Source organism: Eriocheir sinensis, chromosome 60, assembly GCF_024679095.1.
Source record: "Eriocheir sinensis breed Jianghai 21 chromosome 60, ASM2467909v1, whole genome shotgun sequence".
NCBI classification, from domain to species: Eukaryota; Metazoa; Arthropoda; class Malacostraca; order Decapoda; family Varunidae; genus Eriocheir; species Eriocheir sinensis.
In genome coordinates this window covers 2,243,949-2,258,039 of record NC_066568.1, presented here as the reverse complement: position 1 = coordinate 2,258,039, position 14,091 = coordinate 2,243,949, and the positions used below count along the sequence as shown (strand labels likewise).

The following is a 14,091-nucleotide window of genomic DNA, read 5'->3' as shown; positions in this document are numbered from 1 at the left end:
TGGTGTGTAGTGTCACGCTGGTCGCGGGTTCAATCCCAGGCAGCCGGCGAATACCTTCCTTGTCTTTATCAATTTCTCATGCATTTCTATACATGCAGAGGATATGTTGGAGAATAGGAAAGGGAAACTACAGTAAACCTTGGCATGACAACACTTCACTAACACCGTGCAAAGTCCAGTTTTTAAGGGCTGTATTAAACATTTGCTCCTCGCACACAATTTAACAAGGTCTTCCTAGGAGTTCAGGGTCTTTCCATGGGTGGCTTCTTACCCTGGTGGTATTTGGAGAAGAATGCACCGTGAATGTGGAAAAACACTAGTGAGAATCCATTTCAAATCTCGTTGCCTTGATTCAGGTCACCTCATTGTGCGCGGTGATGTGGTGGCGCGCAACATTCACACCACACGTCCAGCCCGACCCCTGGACCCCCGTGAGCTGGCCATGCGGGCGCTGCTGCACTCCACACACAGCACCCAGGTCGTCACAGGTCAGTGCTTGGGACAGGAGGGGAGATTCAGGTGGAGGTGGTGGTGGTAGTAGTAGTATCCATTTAGCTTTTCGTATTTAGAATCCATTTTAGTTTTTTTATCTGTTGTGTTCATTTTGTTTCTTTTAGCTATAGTATTTATTTTGTTTTTCATTTAGTTATTTTAAGTATCTGATTCAGCCTCTGAGGTTAAGTATCCATGTCGGTATTTTTTCATGGTTTTTGTAAGAGTAAAATCGTAATCTGCGACCCGTTTTGTATTCTTTTTAACTTTTTCTGAGGTTAAGTTTCCATTTCAGTATTCTCATCTTTTTTTGTAAGAGTAAAAATGTTTTGTATTCTTTAACTTTTCTTTGAGGTTAAGTATCCATGTCTGTACTTTGTCATGATTTTTTGTAAGTAAAATCATAATGTACAACTAAGTATAAAAAAGTAAAATCATAATGTAAAAAGATATGTATAAAATTTCTAATACATAAAAGACCAAATATGAAGTTTTTAATCCATATATGACCAAACTTCAAAGTATGTATATAAAATTTCAAATCCATTCGTAAGATCAACCTCCTGAAAGTACATATAAAATTTCAAATCCGTTCGTAAGATCAACCTCCTGAAAGTACATATAAAATTTCAAATCCATTCGTAAGATCAACCTCCTGAAAGTACATATAAAATTTCAAACTGCTCAGAAGATCAACCTCCTGAAAGTACATATAAAATTTCAAATCCGTTCGTAAGATCAACCTCCTGAAAGTACATATAAAATTTCAAATCCATTCGTAAGATCAACCTCCTGGAAGTACATATAAAATTTCAAATCCATTCGTAAGATCAACCTCCTGAAAGTACATATAAAATTTCAAATCCATTCATAAGATCATAAGTATTTTGACGCCCTGCTGACCTTCCCTCGCCACTCCCTTCCCCCAGGCGTGCATACCCTAGGGGCCCTGTCGGTGGGCGGGGAGCTGACAGTTACTGGCACGCTGAATGGCCTCTCTGTGCCCAGGGACGTGTACCTCCGCAGCCGCAACGAGACAGTCACACGGCCAGTCACCTTCCACTCTGTGCGTGCCGCCTCTGTGCAGGTCCTGAATAAACTTGGCGATGTTAAGGTAAGTTGTTTATTTACTTTTTTTTAAGTATATTTCCTTTTTTTTTCTAAGTCTTGGAAAATATATTAGTTTGCTCTAGTCTGTATTTTTCCAGTCTTTTTATTCCAATCAATTTTCTTGAATCCACTTTCTTTTATTCATCAGTAGTTCTTTCAATATTTTTTCCTTTTTTTCAGTTCAGGATTTTTTTTAAAGCTTTTAGTGATTTTTCCAGGGTATGTCACCTTACTGTTCTCTCTAATTCATTCTTCTGATCAAGCTATCCTCCTCCAGGTGTCCGGTATTGGTTAAAATATATACATAGGCACCTGAACCACACATTTTTACTTTATTTTCTGTGTTGGAAGGTACATTTTTGGATTAGATATTTTGGTTTATTGATATGGAAGTGGGTTGAGGTTTAGGAAGTTTATTTTTGTGCTTAATTTATTGGGTTTGTGGTTTTGAAGATGTTAAAACTCATGTATAATTTTAGTTTTTTTGATGGAAGTGGGTTAAGGTTTAGGAAGTTTATTTTTGTGCTTAATTTATTGGGTTTGTGGTTTTGAAGATGTTAAAACTCGCGTATAATTTTAGTTTTTTTATTGTGAGTTATCTAGAAGTGGGTTGAGCTAGGAAGACTTTTATATTCATTAAATTTTGTATGATTTTAGTTTTTTTATTGTGAGTTATCTAGAACTAGGTTGAGCTAGGAGGACTTTTATATTCATTAAATTTCTCCTTTCTGTGGTTTGGAGATGCGTAAAGGCAGTTCAAGGGCGAAAAATAAATAAAAACAAAAACCGCTATTCCCATGTTGATCGGTGGCATTTCCTAACCCCCAAACTCCTCCAGGTCCTGAACGGTCAGCTGGACTTGTTACTGCTGCGCGGCGACCAGCAGGTGTCCGGCAGGAAGGTGTTCACAGACATGGTTCTACTCGGCCACTCCACCGTCAGCCTCACTGTCTCTGGGTACAGGCTGCAGGACCTTGAGAACACAGTCTTGGAGGATCTGCAGCAGGGATTTGAGGGTACGTTCGCTTTGTATATTTAACCAGGTAGCAGCGACGGGCTATATTTGTGGCTTTACAGTGTAGCAGCGACGGGCCAAATTTGTGGCTTTACAGTGTAGCAGCGACGGGCCAAATTTGTGGCTTTACCGTGTAGCAGCGACGGGCCAAATTTGTGGCTTTACCGTGTAGCAGCGACGGGCCAAATTTGTGGCTTTACCGTGTAGCAGCGACGGGCCAAATTTGTGGCTTTACAGTGTAGCAGCGACGGGCCAAATTTGTGGCTTTACCGTGTAGCAGCGACGGGCCAAATTTGTGCCATGATATAAACCCCCCAAAATAGATGATATATAAAATCCCCCCAAAATAGATGATATATAAAAAAAAACCAAAATAGATGATATATAATCTGATCACAAATGCGTTTGTATATGTTATGAAATGGTTTGTGTGAGGGGTGATTTTTTCTCTTTTGGACCATTAACACGTTAAGCGCCATATGTACCACCGATGGTACATTTCATACTTTCAATAGTCGCCACATGTACCACCGGTGGTACATTAATGAGTTTTTTTTCTCTTCCTTTTCAACCAATATTTCTAACAAAATAGTAGGCAAAATGCAAACACAAATATTCTAAGTGATAGTTTATTTATTTATTTCTTCAAAACTATAGCATTGAAAGATGTTAATGCATAGGAAAATTTAACATTTTTACCCTAAAATAAAAAAAACTTCTTTTCCTTATAAACACAGTGTTCTTTGAATTTCATTTACATTTCCTTACATTCTGCAGTAAAAAAATAGCAGATTAAAAAGTATCAAACAGTATTGTTCACTCATCAAAGTACAAAACACTTTATATCCCTACAAACACTTTCTTCATTCAGAGTGAATTCTTTCAAAGCATGGGATACACAGATGTGGACTGCCATCACATTGATTACATACAGTTTTTACTCTCCTAGCTTTTGCAGCTGCAGTTACACTTCCTTCATTTAGACTAAGGGTCTGATAACACCCTCTGCACCTTTTTCTTGCTGTTCTGCATTGACCCTGCAATTCAACAAGGAAATGAGATGATCTTTTACCTCCCAGAGAGAGAGACTCTCTTCCAATGCTTATTTTCTCTGTTGGAATTCCTGTGGTAAGAGAAAGAACTAAAGACTCCCGGAATTCCTTCATTGACTAGGTTTTCTTTGCATGATACTTATTGAAAATCAGGAAGGAATTGACTACTGCTGTTCCCAAAATGAGCTCAAATGCTAATTTTTTATACCACTTGCGAATTTTGCGCAGGGGTGAATAATAGGATGACATCTGGTCAGAGTAATCTACTCCCTTTTTGGCAGCATTGTAATCCAAGACAGATTGTGGTTTCTGAGCCTCTGTGCCTCTTCTCAAGACAGTTGTCACTTTTTCAGCAGTATGTTCTGGAACAGTTGTTAGCATCAGAACATTGCGCTTATCTTTCCATTTTAGAACTTTTATGCCTTCTGAGTTTTCTTTTCCTTCAACTTCACCTTTTTTCAGTTTCTTGTCTGGTACGATTTTATTTTAGGATTCTTTCCTGTTACTCCGTAAGGTTCCACACACATATGTTGATTTTTCTAGGAGGACTCTAGCCAGGGCTACAGAAGAGTAAAAGTTGTCAATATACAGAGTCCTACCTTCTCTCAACAGGCCTTCCATTAGTGACATTGCAACATATTCTGAATGTTTTAAATCTTGAGAAGTGTCTCCCTTTCCTTTGTATATCTTGAATTTCCAAGTGTATCCATCAACTGAGCATAGTTTATATATTTTGAAGCCATACTTGTGTTTTTTGTTGGGGATGTATTGTCGTAATATTGTTCTGCCACGAAACATAACTAGGCTTTCATCTATGACAACCTTTTCACCAGGTGTAACTTTTTCGAAGCTTTCAGAGAGAAGTCTGATGAGTGACCTTACTTTGTACAATCTGTCACTTTCATCTTGGCTGTTGTCAGCAAAATGGAGAAAGCGTAGGATCAGCTCAAATTTGTTTCTTGGCATAACATTCTTCACCAGCTCTACTCCATACATTTTACTTTTAGCCCAGTAACAATCAAATGTTGGTTGCCTGTTTAAGCCCATCATGATAAGAATTCCAAGAAACTGTTGAATATCCTTGGAGGTTACTGGTTTCCATGCATTCATTTTAGAGAGCCGTGTAATAGGCTTTTCAGCTGCAGTTTGTTCAAAGTACCTATTAGTTTCCATAACTATCAAATCAATAACCTCATCAGTGCAAAAAAGCTTGTAAACATCAATGGGTTGAATATCTCTGTCAGATGATGATGGTAAATTGTAATGTATCTGCTCGCTTGCTGTACATACAAATTCTCGTGTGCCTGCAGTGATGTTTTGCCATGCAGTGTGATTAGAAGCGGCAGGCTGTTCATTCACGGTTCCATCACTTGATGATACACTTGCTGTATCATCATCTGGGTCACATATGCTGCTTGCATCAGATTCATCACTTGAAGCCATTTCCTCTGGTGACGGTTCATAACTTTTTTCCCCGTCACTGTCATCGGAAGATGACGACATCTTGTGATGTCCATAAAACTGATGAGGCTCCATTGAAGGGTATCTGTAATAAGATATACATGTGTTGTTTTGTGAAGCATGAAACTTAAAATTTATTGCATCGAACCTCTTTTAGCGTAGTTACTAAAATATTCAACATGAATAGTATTCGTATCGCCATTTGAGCCACGGGTGCACCATAGAATATTATGACCACTGGTGGCTCATATGGCGCTGCTGAAGTACTCAGACTAATGTATCGCCATATGTACCACCCGTGTAACAAGGATTTTAACGGGTCTAAGAGATTCTATTTGAGGAGCAAAATGCATACCCACCTTTTCGCTCCGCTGCTGCCACAGCACTGACCGTTACAGCGTGGTAAACATCATGGCGCCACGGTGGAGTTCCAGGACTGGCTAATGGCGCTTAACGTGCTAAGAAACACGATCCGCGCTGCTACCGGGTGAAGACCTTACAAAGCATAGCAGTTTTTTTGCATTATATTAAATTTCTTAGGTTTGCTGGTTTTGAAATGACACGCATGGTAAAGTTCCAATTCGCTCTACCTTGCCCCATGCTTATAAAACTGGACTTCAACATTCTCGCGCCCCTGTCAACCCAGCAGTGAATGGGTACCAGGTATTAATCGGGGGTTGTGTCCCGTCTCCTGGGGTCTGTTCCCTTCTCCTATAATTCCTTCCCCTTCTGTCTGTCTCCGGCATATGACCACAGATGTTGCGCCGACTAAACAAAACTTTCAAACTTTCAATATTCTAGTCTGATCGTTCTTGTGTTCCTCAGCTGGACAGGTGATCATAGGGGAGGTGACATTCGAGGGACAGGTGCGGGTGACTGATGTGGTGCTGGGTGGCGCTAACATCACCCACATCCTCCTCAACGCCCTGCCCCTGCAAACCACATCCATCTCATCCACCTTTATCTTCGAGGGGCCCGTTAAGGTGGGTTTGGCAAAGGACAGTTGAATGGTTTCGCTATTTTGGTTTTCCCAGGATATGTCACCTTGCTGTTCTATCTAATTCTATCTTCTGATCAAGCTATCCTCCTCCAGGGGTCATGTACTGTTCTATTCTTTTGAGGTCTATTCCAGATCTATTCTTTGTAACTCTATCCAAATCTATTCTTTTGAACTATCCAAATCTATTCTTTTGAACTATCCAAATCTATTCTTTTGAAGTCTATTCCAGATCTATTCTTTTGAAGTCTATTCCAGATCTATTCTTTGTAACTCTATCCAAATCTATTCTTTTGAACTATCCAAATCTATTCTTTTGAACTATCCAAATCTATTCTTTTGAAGTCTATTCCAGATCTATTCTTTTGAAGTCTATTCCAGATCTATTCTTTTGAAGTCTATTCCAGATCTATTCTTTTGAAGTCTATTCCAGATCTATTCTTTTGAAGTCTATTCCAGATCTATTCTTTTGAAGTCTATTCCAGATCTATTCTTTTGAAGTCTATTCCAGATCTATTCTTTTGAAGTCTATTCCAGATCTATTCTTTTGAAGTCTATTCCAGATCTATTCTTTTGAAGTCTATTCCAGATCTATTCTTTGTAACTCTATCCAAATCTATTCTTTTGAACTATCCAGATCTATTCTTTTGAAGTCTATTCCAGATCTATTCTTTGTAACTCTATCCAAATCTATTCTTTTGAGGTCTATTCCAGATCTATTCTTTGTAACTCTATCCAAATCTATTCTTTTGAGGTCTATTCCAGATCTATTCTTTGCAGCTCTATCTAAATCTATTCTTTTTTACTCTCTCCAAATCTATTCTTTCTCACTCTCAAACTTCCTTTCCCAGATCCTCGGCGACACACGCATCACAACGCACCTCAACGAGAAGAGAGTGGAACTTTTCGCCCTCCTCGCCGGCACCCACATCTTCACCCGCAGCGTTTCCTTCACCTCCGACGTGGTGAGTGTGGCAATGGGTGGCTAGCTTGAGGGTAGAGTGCACTTGTTCATTGTTGTGTAGTTGACCCACATGATATGGAAAGCCTCCCAAAACCTCCTCGGGAAGGGACTTATTATACCAACAGTAGGAGTCTCGGGGGTTGGATAGATATACAGATGCTTCATTCTTTCAACTCTTCCCTCTTTCTTTCTCATGGGGGAAGGCAACTATCCATTATATTGTTTATCATATTTCATACCAATAATTTTTTTAATCTTTCTCCTCTTCCCTCTTTCTCTTTCTCTCAGTGGTACAAGGCAATTATCTATTCTATTTTATCATTTCGTACCAATATATTTTCATACCTATTATATATGTATGCTTATCTGTATTATATTATTCTTATGACCTGTTTACCATATTATTCATTTATTTATCATTTATTTTATTTATTTCAGGTGGTTGAAGGCAACGTCCTGGTGGCCACAACCGTCAACGGAATCAACCTGCAGGAGCTGACCCTCGTCCTGGCGCTGAAGGACTCCGGCAGCCTCACCATCACGCAGGACATCACCCTCCACAGCCCCTCCTTTGTTGGCGGTCTGCAGCTGCTGAGCGGAGGCGTGGTGGTGGATGGCATCGACCTGGAGGATATCGTGCTAGCGGATACGGATGCGGTGATAACGGGTGAGTCTCTGGTGGCACTTGGTAATACTGCGATTTTTTTTGTTGGTAATACTGCAGTTTCTCTTGGTTGGTAATACAGTAGTCCCTCGCTCTTATTGACCTCGATATAACTACTTTAGGCTTCAGTGACCTTTTTTTGCCCTTTAACCCCTAAAGGGCCGGAGGCGGCTATAGCCGCTTTTCCACGGAAGGGCCGGGGGCGGTTATAGCCGCTTTGCTTTTTTCGCGCTAAATTTATTTACTTTTCGGTAATTTTCGATGACCATTCGTTGGCAACACTGCCAGAGATATGTTTAGGCTACTGCTTCAGAATCTTGCCCGCTCTCACGATGGACAGGCGTACTGACACGGATTCTGACGCGTCCGATTTCCTGCCAGACCCTGCCGAGCCCAGTAGAGCAACACGAGAATGAGAAGAGTATGCTACAATGACTCCCAAACCACACATCACAAGACTGTGTTACATAGAGAAAGCTTAGAGTATTGACTATATATAAGAATTAGAGCATGGGGGCATACGTTTCATTACGCTTTACTAGTCAAGGCCACACAAGTTTAAACGAAACAGAGCGGGCAAGAGCCTCGCTAACTCCAAAAGTCTCTCCTCTTCAACTCGATATTTCTCCAAAACCACAGCACATAGAAACGTTTTCATGCAATAATTAAAAAGAAGAAGAGTTGATGATGACTATGACTACAAAGTAATTTGTTATTGCATTGTAGTTCAGCAGAATCAAGTGTGTGAATATAGGCTATTTTCGGTGTTTGGTGCTGAGGTGCCGGTCCTGTGGATGTTGTAGATGACCACCCAGGCCGGCCCTTTAGGGGTTAAGTATGTTTGGGTGTGCAAGTATAGATTTAATATCCCTCGAATAGAATGGATTTTTGGATATGGAGTCGCCCCTCCCACCTAATTTGTTTGTTAACCTGGTAGCAGCGACGGGCCAAATTTGTGGCTTTACCGTGTAGCAGCGACGGGCCAAATTTGTGGCTTTATCGTGTAGCAGCGACGGGCCAAATTTGTGGCTTTACCGTGTAGCAGTGACAGGCCAAATTTGCACCATGATATAAACCCCCAAAATAGATGATACATAATCTGATCACAAATGCTTTGATATATATTATGAAATGGTTTGTGTGAAGGGTGATTGTTTCTCATTTTTCTCGCTTGGAGGGACCATTAAGAAACATGATCCCCGCTGCTACTGGGTTAAAGTGAGGGTTTGCTGTACTTCACTGTTGTTGTTGGTATTACTTGGTTTCTTTATACCATGACAACCTCCAAATTTTTTTCCCTCCAGGCACCAAGACCTTCACCTCCGTGCGTGTGGAGTCCAGCGTGTCGGTGGGGCACGTGGCGGTGGCTCAGGGCGGCCAAGTGGACGGCGTGGTGCTGGAGGACCTCTTCTTCGGGAACTCTCTTCGGAAGACTGGTGAGAGACTTGGGGTGGTATTATAAGACTTTCGCTTCTCCTCGGATATTTCTACACTGTCAAAGATGAGGTCAGTCGGGTTCTAATGAGGGCTTCTTTAGGTTCACGGTACAGAAGGGTCACACTACTACCAGGCTCATAAAACTACTACTGGAAATGCACCCACACCAACTATTTCTACACTGTCAAAGATGAGGTCAGTCGGGTTCTAATGAGGGCTTCTTTAGGTTCACTGTACAGAAGAAGGGTCAAACTACTATACCAGGCTCATAAAACTACTACTGGAAATGCCCACACTTCAACTATTTCTACACTGTCAAAGAAGGGGTCAGTTGGGTTCTAATGAGGGCTTCTTTAGGTTCACGGTACAGAAAAAGGGTCAAACTATCACCAGGCTCATAAAACTACTACTGGAAATGCACCCACACCAACTATTTCTACACTGTCAAAGAAGGGATCAGTTGGGTTCTAATGAGGGCTTCTTTAGGTTCACGGTACAGAAGAAGGGTCAAACTACCACCAGGCTCATAAAACTACTACTGGAAATGCCCACACAATTAGGTATTTCTAAACTGTCAAAGGAGGGATCAGTTGGGTTCTAATGAGTGTTTCTTTAGACTCTGCTGCTGAGGAAGGGTCAAACTACCACCAGGCTCATAAAACTACTACTGGAAATGCCCACAACTCCTATGAAAGCCTTGTCAAATAATGTAAACTTGGGTGACTAAATGTTTTAACCTGGTAGCAGCGACGGGCCAAATTTGTGGCTTTACCGTGTAGCAGCGACGGGCCAGATTTGTGCCATGATTTAAACCCCAAAAAAATAGATACATAAATTGATCACAAATGCTTTGATATATATTATGAAATGGTTTGTGCGAGTAATTATTTTTTTCTCATTTTTCTTGCTAAGAGGGACCATTAAGAAAAACGATCCCCGCAGCTACTGGGTTAAAATACGACCCTTGGTGTTCGGGGTTCTTGTTCCTTTGCTTTGGATAATGGATAGAGATCTCAATGCTTTACAGTGGTTCATATTATGCTAACAGATAGGACTCTTAACATATCCTCCCCCTTCAGAGTATCCTCGACCATCAAGCCTCGTAAGACAATCCGTGAAAACATGACTTACAACACAATAAAAATGATAGGACTAACATATCGTCACCCTCGTAAAATAATTGCCCCTCAAGACAATCCGTGAAAACATGACTTACAACACAATAAAAATGATAGGACTAACATATCATCACCCTCGTAAAATAATCGCCCAAGTCATTTTTCGGTGATTTCCAGGTTTTTGTGTACGTCAATTTTTCATCATGTGACGCCCATTTTTGTACACGGTCGGCACTCAAATAGTACGGCTTCCAATAGTTCGATTTCGGTTTTATACGGATTGTCATAGAAGATATTTTAGGACTTTTAAATTTCCCGCTCGTTAGGAAATTTAAAAATCCTAAAAAATTATCTTGGAAAATCCACAAAGCCAAAACTAAACTATTGGAAACCGTACTATTTGAGGGATGACTGTATTTGCCTTTGCCATTCAGGGTTTGAGTGTTCTAGAATTGACCTTTTCATTTCTGCCTAAATCTTAAGTCAAAAAGCTAATGACCGTTCTTTTCTAATTTCCTGTAAAGTAGAAAATAACGACGGGCAGTTTGTTTACGAAGGTGACGGTATCCTTCCCCCTCAACCCCACCACAGGAACGTCAACACAGCACCTGGTGGGGAGGTCCCTGGCCGTGGTGGTGGCTTCCTCGGTCACTGGGACAGGTCTGGGCGCCTTCGAGAGGACAGTTGTTTACAAGGACTCAGCCTCCGAACGTCTGGCTGGCTCGCTGGTGTTCACGGGGCCTGTCACCATCCAGGACCTGAGCTTTGGAGGTACTGTGATGGGTGGTTGTGTTTGAGGTGTCTCGGAAGTGTGGAAATCTGAGAGGATGCATAATCTTAGTCTTTTAAGTTAGGGGATTTTAGGGCCTATGAACATAAAATTAAAAAAGTAGTGTCAAGTGTTAAAACATGAGAAAATACAGAATCTGAGTCTTTGTTTTGGGTTTTAGGGTCTATGAACATAAAAATTTGTCTCGGAAGTGTGAAAATGAGAAAAATGCAGAATCTGTCTTTAAATTAAGGGCTTTAGGTTTATTCGTGTTCAGGAAAGCCCTTTGAACATAGTGTCTCGGAAGTGAAAATATGAGAAAATGCATAATTCTTCTTTAAATTAATGGCTTTGGGGATGAGAAAATGCATAATCGGTCTTTAAATTAAGGGCTTTAGGGTTATTCTTGTGCAGGAAAGCCTATGAACATGAAATTAATCTCTTGGTAAATTAGTTTCCCTCAAAATCTAATTGTTACACTTTTAAATAACAAACTTCATAATACATACTCAAGTTACTGACCGAAAATCTAACTACAAATCTCTCTTCAAATACAAAATCACCCCCCTTGAAAAAGTCTTAACAACAAATGTATCTTCCAAATACAATAGTTTACCAAATAATCTAATAAATTGTAACCCACCTCTAGGCAGCTTCGACGGGGTATCAGCCGACGAGTACAAATCCGGGTGGCTCCTGGCGACGGGTGACCAGGTCCTGACAGGCTCGAACATCATCCAGAACCTTGATGTGCAGGAGCTGGTCTTCACGGGGCGTATGCTGCAGGGCGTGGACTTTGAGCGGCTCGTCAAGAACACGGCGAAGATTGATGAGACCACAGCGCTGCACAGTGTGGCTTTCAGTAGGTGTCGAGGGGTTGGCCGTTGGCGGGATGTTAGTCGAGCGCCATTAATAACTTCTTGGGTGTTAGGGATAAGTTGGCGTTTTTAGTGTAGATTGAAAGCATTGATCGATGGGTTGTTGGGATGTCTGTAGTGCCATTGGTAATTTCTTGGTGTTATGGATAAGTTAAGAGATGAAGATTAGGGAAGGAAGGGACTTGTTATGAGGAGAATGGTAAGGGATAAATGATATGAAATTTAGTGTAGAAAGCATTGATTGAAGGTTCTTGGGATACCAGTATTTCTATTAGAAATTTCATGAAAGTTTGAATACTTGCCTGTAGTTTTCTTAGTACATATAGATAGGTTAAAGTCTTGCAGTTTGGAGGAGTTGCTGTCGAGAAAATTCTGTCAAGTTGAAATTTCATGAAGAAAGTTTGAATTCCTGCCTGTAGTTTTCTTAGTACATATAGATAGGTTAAAGTCTTGCAGTAATAGCAGTTTGAAAGAGTTACTGCTGAGAAAATTCTGTCTAGTTGATGTCTCATTCTAGATCAGCTGAGTAGCATTAGAAATTTCATGAATGTTTGAATACTTGCCTGTAATTTTCTTAGTACATGTAGATAGGTTAAAGTCTTGCAGTAATAGCAGTTTGAAGGAGTTACTGCTGAGAAAATTGTCAAGTTGATGTCTCATTCTAGATCAGCTGGTGGCCAATGGTGAGGTGTTTGTGAACGGCACTGTACAGGGCATCAAACTGAGCCAGGAAGCAATCACCTTGTCATCTTCCTCTGTCACGGTGAGCACATGAACAGTATTTACCTTGTACACCCCTGGTCTTCTAATTTCAAATGCGCTATGCCCCTGTCCACCCAGCAATGAATGGGTACCAGGTATATCATGGCACAAATTTGGCCCGTCGCTGCTACACGGTAAAGCCACAAATTTGGCCCGTCTGCTACTGGGTTAAGGATGATCCAAAATTTAGTCAAGAAATAAGTTGCAATTCATAACGGTAATTTTCCATTGTTATAAGATGGGTTAAGATAGAGTGAAATATTAAAGAATCGTAGTTAAGACTGCAGTACTTGTTTTTTCTCCCTTTCAGATCACCGGCAGAAAAGTGTTCCAGGCGGGCGTCCACTACAGAGGTCAATTCTCCATCGCACAGCACATCATAGTCACCTCTGGCCCCGATGACACGCGACCGCTGGCCATCGACATTGAGGAATTCTGCACCGCCATCATGACAGTGCCCTCCGCCGCCACCCGCATCAGGAAGTGGATCATTAAGGGTGAGAAGTTGTTTTTTGATAGAAGAATTTGATTTTGATTTTATTAGAAGAATTTGCTTTTTATTTTATTGGAAGAATTTGCTTTTTATTTTATTGGAAGAATTTGCTTTTTATTTTATTGGAAGAATTTGCTTTTTATTTTATTGGAAGAATTTGCTTTTTATTTTATTGGAAGAATTTGCTTTTTATTTTATTGGAAGAATTTGCTTTTTATTTTATTGGAAGAATTTGCTTTTTATTTTATTGGAAGAATTTGCTTTTTATTTTATTGGAAGAATTTGCTTTTTATTTTATTGGAAGAATTTGCTTTTTATTTTATTGGAAGAATTTGCTTTTTATTTTATTGGAAGAATTTGCTTTTTATTTTATTGGAAGAATTTGCTTTTTATTTTATTGGAAGAATTTGCTTTTTATTTTATTGGAAGAATTTGCTTTTTATTTTATTAGAAGAATTTGATTTTTATTTTATTAGAAGAATTTGATTTTTATTTTATTAGAAGAATTTGATTTTTATTTTATTAGAAGAATTTGATTTTTATTTTATTAGAAGAATTTGATTTTTATTTTATTAGAAGAACATTTTGAGTTTGATTTTATTAGAAGAACATTTTGAGTTTGATTTTATTAGAAGAACATTTTGAGTTTGATTTTATTAGAAGAACATTTTGAGTTTGATTTTATTAGAAGAATGTGCTTTTTATTTTATTGGAAGAATGTGCTTTTTATTTTACTGGAAGAATGTGCTTTTTATTTTATTGGAAGAATTTGCTTTTTATTTTACTGGAAGAATTTGCTTTTTATTTTATTGGAAGAATTTGCTTTTTATTTTACTGGAAGAATTTGCTTTTTATTTTATTGGAAGAATGTGCTTTTTA

General features: G+C 39.6%; 1 protein-coding gene across 4 annotated transcripts in view; it reads left to right on the top strand.

Annotated features, from left to right (window-relative positions):
• Nucleotides 1–14,091, top strand: part of LOC126985707 (uncharacterized) — a 60,006-nt gene that overhangs the window by 13,369 nt on the left and 32,546 nt on the right. For all 4 annotated transcript variants that reach the window (XM_050840878.1, XM_050840875.1, XM_050840877.1 and 1 more), the window contains 11 exons: nucleotides 357–488; nucleotides 1,422–1,606; nucleotides 2,441–2,618; nucleotides 5,956–6,113; nucleotides 6,979–7,092; nucleotides 7,530–7,758; nucleotides 9,060–9,191; nucleotides 10,902–11,081; nucleotides 11,729–11,941; nucleotides 12,623–12,720; nucleotides 13,030–13,216. In XM_050840878.1, coding sequence (XP_050696835.1) covers nucleotides 357–488; nucleotides 1,422–1,606; nucleotides 2,441–2,618; nucleotides 5,956–6,113; nucleotides 6,979–7,092; nucleotides 7,530–7,758; nucleotides 9,060–9,191; nucleotides 10,902–11,081; nucleotides 11,729–11,941; nucleotides 12,623–12,720; nucleotides 13,030–13,216 — 1,806 coding nt within the window. The remainder of the gene's footprint in view (nucleotides 1–356; nucleotides 489–1,421; nucleotides 1,607–2,440; nucleotides 2,619–5,955; nucleotides 6,114–6,978; nucleotides 7,093–7,529; nucleotides 7,759–9,059; nucleotides 9,192–10,901; nucleotides 11,082–11,728; nucleotides 11,942–12,622; nucleotides 12,721–13,029; nucleotides 13,217–14,091) is intronic.